Source organism: Amblyraja radiata, chromosome 1 (genome assembly GCF_010909765.2).
Source record: "Amblyraja radiata isolate CabotCenter1 chromosome 1, sAmbRad1.1.pri, whole genome shotgun sequence".
NCBI lineage: Eukaryota > Metazoa > Chordata > Chondrichthyes > Rajiformes > Rajidae > Amblyraja > Amblyraja radiata.
Window position 1 is genome coordinate 147,808,228 of NC_045956.1, and position 12,988 is coordinate 147,821,215.

The 12,988-nt window shown below is 41.0% G+C and overlaps 1 protein-coding gene across 7 annotated transcripts in view; it reads right to left on the reverse strand.

Annotated features, from left to right (window-relative positions):
* Nucleotides 1-3,079: 3,079 nt before the first annotated feature.
* arid3c (AT-rich interaction domain 3C) overlaps nucleotides 3,080-12,988 on the reverse strand; it is a 447,620-nt gene continuing 437,711 nt past the window's right edge. For all 7 annotated transcript variants that reach the window (XM_033032379.1, XM_033032371.1, XM_033032361.1 and 4 more), the window contains exon 8: nucleotides 3,080-5,789. In XM_033032379.1, the coding sequence (XP_032888270.1) occupies nucleotides 5,632-5,789 (158 nt within the window). In that variant the 3' untranslated portion in view covers nucleotides 3,080-5,631. The remainder of the gene's footprint in view (nucleotides 5,790-12,988) is intronic.

Here is a 12,988-nt window from a genome sequence, read left to right on the forward strand (position 1 = left end):
AGAAAGAGATTAGTTAAAACAAATGTAGGTCCCTTGCAGTCAGAAGCAGGTGAGTTGATCATGGGGAACAAGGATATGGCGGACCAATTGAATAACTACTTTGGTTCCGTCTTCACTAAGGAAGACATAAATAATCTGCCGGAGATAGCAGGGGACCGCGGGTCAAAGGAGATAGAGGAACTGAGTGAAATCCAGATTAGTCGGGAAGTGGTGTTGGGTAAATTGAATGGATTAAAGGCCGATAAATCACCAGGGCCAGATAGGCTGCATCCCAGAGTACTTAAGGAAGTAGCTCCAGAAATAGTGGGTGCATTAGTGATAATTTTTCAAAACTCTTTAGATTCTGGGGTAGTTCCTGAGGATTGGAGGGTAGCAAACGTAACCCCACTTTTTAATAAGGGAGGGAGAGAGAAAACAGGGAATTACAGACCAGTTAGTCTAACATCGGTAGTGGGGAAACTGCTAGAGTCAGTTATTAAAGATGGGATAGCAGCACATTTGGAAAGTGGTGAAATCATTGGACAAAGTCAGCATGGATTTACGAAAGGTAAATCATGTCTGACGAATCTTATAGAATTTTTCGAGGATGTAACTAGTAGAGTGGATAGGGGAGAACCAGTGGATGTGTTGTATCTGGACTTTCAGAAGGCTTTCGACAAGGTCCCACATAAGAGATTAGTATACAAACTTAAAGCACACGGTATTGGGGGTTCAGTATTGATGTGGATAGAGAACTGGCTGGCAAACAGGAAGCAAAGAGTAGGAGTAAACGGGTCCTTTTCACAATGGCAGGTAGTGACTAGTGGGGTACCGCAAGGCTCAGTGCTGGGACCCCAGCTATTTACAATTTATATTAATGATCTGGATGAGGGAATTGAAGGCAACATCTCCAAGTTTGCGGATGACACTAAGCTGGGGGGCAGTGTTAGCTGTGAGGAGGATGCTAGCAGACTGCAAGGTGACTTGGATAGGCTGGGTGAGTGGGAAAATGTTTGGCAGGTGCAATATAATGTGGATAAATGTGAGGTTATCCACATTAGTGGCAAAAACAGGAAAGCAGACTATTATCTAAATGGTGGCCGATTAGGAAAAGGGGAGATGCAGCGAGACCTGGGTGTCATGGCACACCAGTCATTGAAAGTAGGCATGCAGGTGCAGCAGGCAGTGAAGAAAGCGAATGGTATGTTAGCTTTCATAGCAAAAGGATTTGAGTATAGGAGCAGGGAGGTTCTACTGCAGTTGTACAGGGTCTTGGTGAGACCACACCTGGAGTATTGCGTACAGTTTTGGTCTCCAAATCTGAGGAAGGACATTATAGCCATAGACAAAGTGCAGAGAAGGTTCACCAGACTGATTCCTGGGATGTCAGGACTTTCATATGAAGAAAGACTGGATAGACTTGGCTTATAGTCGCTAGAATTTAGGAGATTGAGAGGGGATCTTATAGAAACGTACAAAATTCTTATGGGGTTGGACAGGCTAGATGCAGGAAGATTGTTCCCGAATGGTATGAAGAGTCTGAAGAAGGGTTTCGGCCCGAAACGTCGCCTATTTCCTTCGCTCCATAGATGCTGCTGCACCCGCTGAGTTTCCCCAGCAATTTTGTGTACCTTCGATATTCCAGCATCTGCAGTTCCCTTTTGAACAAGATTGTTCCCGATGTTGGGGAAGTCCAGGACAAGGGGTCACAGCTTAAGGATAAGTGGGAAATCCTTTAGGACCGAGATGAGAAGAAACTTTTTCACACAGAGAGTGGTGAATCTCTGGAACTCTCTGCCACAGAGGGTAGTTGAGGCCAGTTCATTGGCTATATTTAAGAGGGAGTTAGATGTGGCCCTTGTGGCTAAAGGGATCAGGGGGTATGGAGAGAAGGCAGGTACGGGATACTGAGTTGGATAATCAGCCATGATCATATTGAATGGCGGTGCAGGCTCGAAGGGCCGAATGGCCTACTCCTGCACCTATTTTCTATGTATCGATGTAAACGGTGGATCCTTTGCAAAAAGTGATGCATTCACTTCCTAAGTCAAAAAGAAGCATTTGGACAACATAATTGGAAAAGAAAATACAAACCACACTCTTCTTCTGAATTGTACTTATCTGTTAACAAAAAAAAGCTCAGAAATTATGTTTTAAAAAAAAGGTTTTGACTGAGTTGTTTTTAAGCTCAGAGCAAATGTCCCTTGAATTAAGAAAAATAGGTGAAATAGTTCATCTGAAATGAACACTGATCTGACTTGATTTTATTATCAGTTTCAGTCACTGCATTTCTTACTTAGTAAATGTAATTTTCTGTTCAGAAATAAGTGTTGCAGACTTCAAAAATACTAAGAATAATCCATTGCCTCCTCCGATGCAAGTGATCTTACCTGAAATTGGAAATTATTGTTTAAAATACCAAATTACCATTGGGTATAGAGAAATAACAGTTCTAGTTTTTGACCATTATTTATGGATTTGCTGCCCGGATGTACAGTTATGTTTCTGTCAACTGATGAGAAGAAAATAAACCTCTGCTCTTCCCCAGTTTCTCATTTAGAGCGCCTAGCTTCAGTCATGATGTACGTGCCTTTTGAATGATTTCTGGAGCTACAACAGAGATTTTGGGCCACAAATTTGTCCTTTGTTAGATACAATAACTGCTTGATGGTGTAACAATGCAGACTGAACCTTATATCTGAAATTCAGTCCTCATGATGAATCTGAAGCCCACAATCTCTTGATGGACAAACACAAAATTACCAAAACTAGTTAACAAACAATTGTCACTGAAGTTAGACATAACAAGTTGGAGTAACTCAACGGATCAAACATCTCTGGAGAAAATTAATCGGTGACGTTTTGGGTCGATACCCTTCTTCAGAAGACCCGTCTTTTTTCATGAGATGCTGTCTGACTCGCTGAGTTACTCCAGCTTTTTGTGTCAATCTTCGGTTTACAACCAGCCTACACAATTGCCACTTGTCATTTGCAAATCTTTGCACACCGATTGAAGAGCTGATCCTCACCAGCTACAGGAAATCCATTTGTATGTTGAATGATTGCTTGTAAAAAAAAAAATCACACTTTAAAGCGATGCTTTCAATTTACAGTTTAATTTCTGACTGGTTTACAAAGAATAACTCCAATGCCAAAGCAAAACACCATTTTAACACAAACATACTCTCGACAATGTATTTTTTTATATAGCATCTCTTCCCTTTCTAAAATTCTAATCCAGAAGATGGTTTCAGGATTTATTGAAAACAGTTTTTTTTTACTAAGTAAGAATAGTATAGATGCAAGTGTAAATTCATTCAGAAAGTTAGATGAGCCAGCAGTGGGATGGAGGGAAAGGGCAGAAGGGGGAGTAAAGTAACCCGGGTGATTCAATTAATATTGATCAATTGTTTCATTTCCCCAATAGTAAGACAACCCTAATAATAATTGACTAATAATATTTTTCCTATGAATTAATAGAAAATTCTTATTTGTTACGAAAAATTGTGCTGCTGCTGATGAAAATGATTAGTAGTCACGTATTTTACTGGCAGAAAATCCAAATGTATGGAACCTTTTAAGAAATTGTTTGGCTTGCTGTTTGGTTGTACACATTTCCAATTGTGCATTTGACGTGAACATTAATTCGGAGAGAAATATCATCTGTGCTCCAAGTAAGCAGCATTTTCTAAAAGTGTACTAGAAGTTAAATGGCAATAAAAATCACATTATTTTCTTTTTTTTATTAGTTTGATAACCCTGAGCACCACAATCCAGCTTTCACTTAATGTACTGGATTAGTCAAGAAGAAAAAATAAAATAAAATTTCATACACAGCTAGTAAGCCATTTTAGAATCTAAAATCCTACAGCATGAGCATTGCAAAAAAGCCTAAACAAAGTGAATAACACGTATTGGACATAAGTAATATTTATCAGAACTGTGCTACTGTTCAACGAAGTTTGTGAAATGTGTTGCTTGATCTTTGGTACACAGCAAAAAAAAGCCACCATTAAACCTGGTTCACAGGCGGCTAAAATTCCAGCTAATGGCAACTTGTTCCCTTCCTAACACCCTGCAAAGATCTTAATAATGCAACTGGGAGTTGACAATCTGCTATTCAGAATAATGAGGTAGGTGTACAATAGAATATTCCCTTCTTTGGTACAACAATATAAAATAAAAAAAACAGTAATTGGTGAAAATAAATGCTTCACAAGTGGCTTTACAATAAAAATACAAATTAAATAAAATGACTTCTATGAGGTATATTATGAGCATCTCTCTTTTTTTCTTTCTCATTAAATGTTAATTAGAAGATTCACGAGGTATTCGGCTGCATCTGTGAATAGCAAATGGACAGGGGTAGAGGCAGAGGTTGCCATTTGAGTGCATCAGAAGTCAAGGAAAAGAAAAATCAATATAACAGCAAGATGATTCTTTCAGACTAAATTCTATAGACTTGACAAGCCTTTGCAATGAGTTGTTGGATTCTGACAGCATTAATTTGCACCGACACACCTTCACCTCCCCCTTGACTCCATTCAACAGCCTGGGTCAGTGCATCACTGTCAACATTATCATCTGGCCCTATTCAATAAAGCCACTTAATTGATAAAACTGCCCTGCTGCTCTTTTTCTTTTCTTTGTGTGCACTTAATCATAAATCTCCATACTATCACTGCACAGGGACAGACGTGCAGCCATCATTGTGAACAACAGGACGTGGATGATAAGACAGAATTGATCCCTGTAACACAGTTGTACTGTAGCTTTGTAAAAGGTCAGGGCCCAGATGTATTCCCAAGATTCTTGCCTGATGTGGCAATTTCCTATTGAGATCCAGAACCATATGAACAATCTCTAAGCTATTTTCTCTCTTTGTGGCTTTACGAAGAAGCACTTTATTTTAAGGATTCTCTTTTGCTCACACACACCTTTGAAAAACTGTTCCCTTTCTTCAATATTGCAAGGTGTTCATTCTCACATTAATGTTTATTTTATAGTTGAATTCAGCCCTGTGACATGACGCCATATATCCTGATAAACTAGTTCTCTCTTTGGTAAAAGCTGAGTTACAGTACATGGTACTAGTTCTTTTTCCTGAAAACAACCAATTGTTAAAACAAAGCAATCAATTCCCTTCGATTGTGAAGCATTATTAAGATGAAAATGTAATTAATCCATATCGCCATTTATCCCCTTCTTTTTGGCCTCACCTAATAAATCTTCCAAAAATTGAACCCCTCTGCAGAACACAACGAAAACTAGTTTTACATGGACAAATTCGTCCAACCAAATTGGTCATCCACAATCTCATCGCCATCTTCATTGAAGAGTCTATGGTTGGGTGGATGCCCATCTAAAAATATAAGTGTTGACTCACGTACAGAAAGCAACAGATTTACGCAAGTTAAAATCACTGATATTGGTTTTTTTTACACAAAAGTAAGTGGAGTTCAGTCCAACAGTGATTAACTGTACAATATAGTAAATGTGACCCTCATGCATAATTGAGTTTTGTTTCCATCACTTCACCAGCAAAGTTATCAATATCCTTGTTGCAAACTTTCCTTGCAAAAAACACACTCTCAAAAAAACACCAGTCTTCGGGGGACTGTCTCATGTGGTCTTCTGTCTGTAGGTGAGGCTTCAAGGTGCAGAACTGGTCGGAGTGTGACTGTGAGACGAGGAAGAGGAAGGCTGGGCTTGTGGTACTATTGCTGGACTAGGTATGCCCTGAGAACAGCTGCTGTTCCCGTTGCTGCCAGACATGACAGGAATGACTGGTCTCCGTGCGAACAGAACGCCTGCAGGAAGAGTAAACGTTGGTCATGCAACAGCACGATAGTCAATGTGCATGCACTAGCTTACGCATTCGTATTTTAGTTTTATTTAGAGACAGGCCCTTTGGCCCACTGAGTTCATGCCGAATATCGACCACCATTCACACTAGTTCTACATCATCCCACTTTCACATCCATCGCCCACACACTCAGATCATTTCCCAGAGGCCAATTAACGTACAACCTGCACATCTTTGAGATGTGGGAGGAAACCGAAGCTTTCAGAGAAAACTTACACTGTCACAGGGAGAACATATAACCTGCTCGCAGACAGCATCCGAGGTCAGAATCAAACCCGGGTCTCTTCCGCTGTGAGGCAGCAGTTCTCCCCTGTGGTCCACTGTGCCACCCTTTTTATTTATGTATACACATCCTAATTTCTGCCATTTACAATTTTTGATCCAAAATAAATTGTGGGAAAGATTTTAAGGGTTTGCAAGGAGACACGAGCTTCTTTTGTTGTTTCCTTGATGTGCTGAATCATTAATGTTCCTGGACTGTTGACTAAACATAGAAACATAGAAACATAGAAAAAAGGTGCAGTAGTCCATTCGGCCCTTCGAGTCTGCACCGCCATTCAATATGATCATGGCTGATCATCCAACTTAGTATCCTGTACATGCCTTCTCTCCATATCCCCTGATCCCTTTAGCCACAAGGGCCACATCTAACTCCCTCTTAAATATAGCATCCTATAAACATCATCCAGCTGTTCGTTTAAGTCCACCCTCACCAGATACATGTGGGTAAACCATGATTATGGTTCATTTTCTGCTCATCGGTATGTAAAAATGTCAACGGTCTGTAAAGCACTAATTTGCATATTTAAACTGGCTCTTGCCAGGCAGATGATAGTGTCAGGTGAATGACACCCATATATTTATAGGTCCCCTTTAATCAGACCTTGAGGGGGAAGCACTTTGGAACCGGTGACCATAATTCCATTAGGTATGGAAAAATTGGACTAGTCTAAAAGTTTAACTTTATATTTGGGCAAGACAAATTCTGAAGGAATTACATAACAACCTTGCTGATTGGGAGAGGCTGATTGCAGGTACAATGCCACCTGGTGAGCGAGAGGCTTTTAAAAGTGAGATTGGGAGAGTTCAGGGCCAGCAAGGTGCTGTTGGAGCGAAGGGCAATGTTGGCAAGATTATGGAAGTTAGGTTGATGAGGCTTTGGTCTTCATCTATAAAGAGGCGTGTGTCGGGTAGCTGGGAAGTGTATGTATACACTTAGGTAGGAAATCTGGGGAATAAAAGGAGGACATGAGGTAGTTTTGGCAAATTGTGTAAAGGAGAATCATTAGAGTTTCTATAACTATATCAAGAGCAAAATGGTAACTCGGAAGATATTAGTCCCCCTCAAGGATTAAGTGGTTGTCCATCTGTGTCACAGACATGGGCGGGGTAGTAACTCAATATTTTTCATTTATAATTATCAAGGAGCAGGTCATGGGCGCTAAGAAATTAAAGGAATTGAATAGTGACATCTTGTGCTGCACTGTTCTTCATTCTATGTTCTATAGTCCCTTTATAGCGGAGTCAGGGGATATGGGGAGAATGGGGTACTGATTGGGGATGATCAGCCATAATCACATTGAATGGCGGTGCTGGCTCGAAGGGTCGAATGGCCTACTCCTGCACCTATTGTCTATTGTCTATAATAGACAGATAAACAACAAAAAATAATACATCTGAAGAATGGTCTTGACCCGAAACATCACCCATTCCTTCTCTCCAGAGATGCTGCCTGTCCCGCTGAGTTACTCCAGCTTTTTGTGTCTATCTGAAAATTAATACATGACAGGAAGGAGTCATGCAGTCACACAGAAATCAGTTTTAGAGTCATTGTTGTCCATTCCAATATTGTGAATGGCACCAAACTTGCTGAGTGGGTCAGAACCAGTCAATAAAAGTGGGTCAGTACCAGACAAACCAGATGCAGTGTAACAGATGATTAAGTAGCCAAATAACATGTTAGCATTTATAACTCGTGTCATTTAATGCCCGACTGAAATAACTTTGAAATTGTGTTTGGCTTTCGCAACCCCATTGCAGCTTTACCACAATAATTATTTTATTTAATGATCTGAATTCCAGAGGTGAGGTGAGATGGCTGCCCTTCAACTCAAGATGACGATCAGATTGTGCATAATATCAAGAAGCAGCAGTGAAACACGAGACAATGGGAATCAATGGGTCAATGGCAACCTTTGCACCTTATTTCACCTCCTTCTCACAGGTGGATAAACATATAAAATAGGTGCAGGAGTAGGCCATTCGGCCCTTCGAGCCAGCACCGCCATTCAATATGATCATGGCTGATCATCCAAAAGCAGTACCCCGTTCCTGTTTTCTCTCCATATCCATAAGAGCTAAATCTAACTCTCTCTTGAAAGCATCAGTGAATTGGCCTACACTGCCTTCTGTGGCAGAGAATTCCATAGATTCACAACTCTGGGTGAACAGGTTTTACTTCATCTCATTCCTAAATGGCCTCTTATTCTTAAACTGTGACCCCTGGTTCTGGACTCATGAGGAACATGAGGAACATTTTTTCCTGCATCTAGCCTGTCCAATCCCTTAAGAATTTTATATGTTTTCACAATACTCCAGGTGTGGTCTCACCAGGGCCCTATACAACAGCAGTAGGATGTCCTTGCTCCTAAATTCAAATCCACTCGCAATGAAGGCCAATATGCCATTAGCTTTCTTCAGGACATGCTGTACCTGCATGCTTGGGTAAGGGAATAAAATGCTTGAATAAGGGAATAAAGGATAAGGAACTGGCAACATGGGAATGCCATCAATTCCTCCAAGTGAAACTCTGCCCTCATTCTCACTCAGTAGATCAATGTTCTGCCATTCACAACCCAACAGCACTGTAGGAGGTACACACAATTGCTGGGGAAACTCAGCGGGTGCAGCAGCATCTATGGAGCGAAGGAAATAGGCGACGTTTCGGGCCGAAACCCTTCTTCAGACTGGGTTTGAAAGTGAGCATGCAGGTACAGCAGGCAGTGAAGAAAGCGAATGGCATGTTGGCCTTTATAACAAGAGCAATTGAGTATAGGAGCAAAGAGGTCCTTCTGCAGTTGTATATGGCCCTAGTGAGACCACACCTGGAGTATTGTGTGCAGTTTTGGTCTCCTAATTTGAGGAAGGACATTCTTGCTATTGAGGGAGTGCAGCGTAGGTTTACAAGGTTAATTCCCGGGATAGCGGGACTGTCATAAGCTGTGAGAATGGAGCAGCTGGGCTTGCTTCTTCAGATGAAGAAGGGTTTCGGCCCGAAACGTCGCCTATTTCCTTCGCTCCATAGATGCTGCTGCACCCGCTGAGTTTCCCCAGCAATTGTGTGTACCTTCGATATTCCAGCATCTGCAGTTCCCTTTTGAACAGCACTGTAGGAGTACCTTTGTCATAACTGCTGCAGTTTAAAAAGCAGTTATGGACGCACAATAACACAGTGGCTATGTCAATGATGCCAACAACCTGTGTATTAACATAATGAACAAAAGCTGATCAGATCTTGGGCCTTTGTAATTGCTACAAGTATTTAGACGCCCCTACATCCATTGGATACAGCGAGTGATTGTAAAATAAAACATGTGGAAGTGCCACAGATAATAGATGGGCACAAAGCATGGCCGGGTTACTGAATTAAAACATATTATATTCATATTAAAGTAAATCTGGTAGAATTGTCGCAACTATGGAGACTAATTGAACAGTGACCTTTTAAATCTGTTAAATCCATTTTAGCAAATAGCTGTTGCCAATAAGCTTATTTAAAAAAGCACCAGTGATTTTACTGAGTACTCACAGGTTTGGGATGAGCTTGTGAGTAAAGTGTGAAAACAAAATGATGACATGTCAAGTCTGGATTCTAGATTGCATGGCTATTCTTAAGATTTATCAGCAATTTACCTTCACCCAATGCGTTTTCTTTTGTTTTAATCATTCATCAGTTCATATATCTTTAACCTATCTGGACTTTTAAACATTCAACGTAGTTCATGATTCATCAGTCGAATTGCTTGGTTGCATTTCTCATTTATATCCAAAACCACATAGAAGCTGATTATATTTTCCATAAGTCACATTAACCTGGTGCATAGAGCTGTCAATATCACAGATGGGAGATGATCGGTTCTGGAATAAGTAACTCACTTGTATAATGATTCCAAAATCACATGCAAGGCACAAATGTCATCTGTGCCCATTATGTGATGATAACCAATGCTCTTATTTTAAATTATTTTTACAATTTCCTTCTTTTTCTAGTCATAGAGTCATACAGCATGGAAACAGGCCCCTCCACCCAACTAGTCAATGCTGACCGAGATGCCCCATCTAAGCTAGTCCCATTTGCCCATATCTGGTCCTATTTCTCTAAACCTTTCCTATCCATGTACCTGTCCAAGAGTCTTTTAAATGTTGTTATTGTACGTGCCTCAACTATCTCTTCTGGCAGCTCATTCCACATACCCACCAGCCTCTGTGTGAAAAAGTTGCCCCTCAGGTTCGTATTAAATCTTTCCCCTCTCACATTTATCAATGTCCCCTGGTTCTCAATTCCACTATCCTGGGTAAAATGCATCCAGTCATTTCAATGTCTGTTCAGCCAATCATGTTTTATGTTCTTCATTTGATTGCACTTATTCTTTCTTCAAAAATCTATTATTTGTGACACTTCCACATGTTTTATTTTACAATCACTTGCTGTATCCAATGGATGTAGGGGCGTCGCAATACTTGTAGCAATTACAAAGGCCCTCGATTAATAACACTAGACCTCCTCTTTTAAATGTTAGACCTACAATACTGGTATAAAAGCAGATATGAGGACTGCTTGCCCATCAGGCAGAGGCCCCCAATAAAATGACCTGGACTTATCGGCACAGCTTGCAGATGTGCAAAGCCAAGAATTCTTAATTTGTTGAATACATTTCCCATGCAATGTAAAATAACTGGCATATTGACCCAAGAGTAGAACAACACCTTTAACAGGAAAGCTCTTGCTCAAAAAGAACACCTTATAAATAACAACAAAACATAATTAATATCAAATGCATCCAGTCATTTCAATATCTCGGATATTTTGATGATTTTACATATTCATACTCCTGCTCACTACACACATGAGGAATAATTCTAACCCAGAACAAGAATTGAGGGCAGGGACATTGCTTGATGGGGAATGCAAAAGGAAAAAATGATTCAGTTAGATAAGTGATTGAAAGGCCTGTTTCCAGGGCTTATGATTCTAAATACTACTTTACATTCTTAAATGAGTTAAATCTATTGAGAATCTCACAGTAACATGAATCAAAGATCATTATTTAAAGTATATACATTTTAATCTATCCCAAAAGATTGCCATCAACCTTCACAGGTACAATTGCATGGTTTCCATCATCTCTATTCCCGACTATCCTAACAAACAAAATAAAATGTTTGGCTTGCAAGCATTATTTAGCTGTTGAAAAAGCCTCTGGAGGAATTTTAGTTTACATTAAGCTGACTACACAATTCAATCTATCAATTTTCTGCTTAACTGATACTGACTACACCATGCACTCACTGACTCATCTCCTGTGATGTATGGCTGTTGAAACGTCTCATTGAGTACATGTTGAGTAGCTACAACTAGTTAAATTATCAGGTGTATTACCATAAAACTATAGCCATATAGCCAGCCACATGCGGTTCCCAAAACCAAGTATGTTCATAAGGTCATAAGGTGATAGGTGATAGGAGAATTAGGCCATTTGGCCCATCGAGTCTACCACCATTCAATCATGGTTGATCTATCTCTCCCTCCTAACTCCGTTCTCCTGCCTTCTCCCCATAACCCCTGACACCCATACTATATTCTAGCTGAATATTTGAGATAATGTGAGCAAAAGACAAACTGCTGAAAGAACTCAACAGGCCAGGCAGCATCTGTGGAGGGAAATGGGCAGCCAACGTCTCAGGCAGTGGAATGAAGTGGGGTCCCGAATCAAAAAATGCCTGCCCATTTCCTTCAGCAGATGCTGCATGGCATACTGAGTTCCTCCAGCAGTTTGCTTTTTGCTCAAGATTCTAGCATCGGCAGCCTCTTATATCTGCATAGTACTGCCGATAACTCCAGTGTTCTTCTTTGAATGTGTCAGAGAAACATAGAAACATAGAAAATAGGTGCAGGTGGAGGCCATTCGGCCCTTTGAGCCAGCACCACCATTCAATGTAATCATGGCTGATCATCCCCAATCAATAACCCGTGCCTGCCTTCTCCCCATATCCCTGGATTCCACTAGCCCCTAAAGCTCTATCTAACTCTCTCTTAAATCCATCCAGTGACTTGGCCTCCACTGTCCTCTGTGGCAGGGAATTCCACAAATTCACAACTCTCTGGGTGAAAAAGTTTTATCTCACCTCAGTCTTAAATGGCTTTGTCTTTATTCTAAGACTGTGCCCCCTGGTTCTAGACTCGCCCAATATTGGGAACATTTTTCCTGCATCCAGCTTGTCCAGTCCTTTTATAATTTTACATGTTTCTATAAGATCCCCCCTCATCGTTCTAAACTCCAGTGAATAAAAGCCTAGTCTTTTCGATCTTTCCTCATATCAATCAATCAATCAATCAGTTTTATTCGTCACATTGCACATAAAGTGCAAGTGAAATGAATTTGTCAGCAGCGGTACAATGACAAAGAACACACAAACACAATAAAAATTTAACACAAACATCCACCACAGCATTCATCACTGTGGTGGAAGGCACATAAATTGGCCAGTCCTCCTCCATTTCCCCCCGTGGTCAGGACCTCAACCCTCCGCAGCCATTGCTGCGGGCGTCCAGATGGTAAAAGGACAAGGTAAAAGTCAAGGTAAGTCCAGGATCGGCTCTTCCCCACCGGATACCGCTGCTTCAGGCTGGTGTAGGCCGCAGGCCGGCGGTCGAAGATTTAAAGTTTGCGCCGCAGCCAGAAGCACCGCAGACCGCAGGGCCGACAGACGAAGCTCCCCTCCAGGGATTTGAGTAAAGGAGCAGGGAGGTTCTACTGCAGTTGTACAGGGTCTTGGTGAGACCACACCTGGAGTATTGCGTACAGTTTTGGTCTCCTAATCTGAGGAAAGACATTCTTGCCATAGAGGGAGTACAGAGAAGGT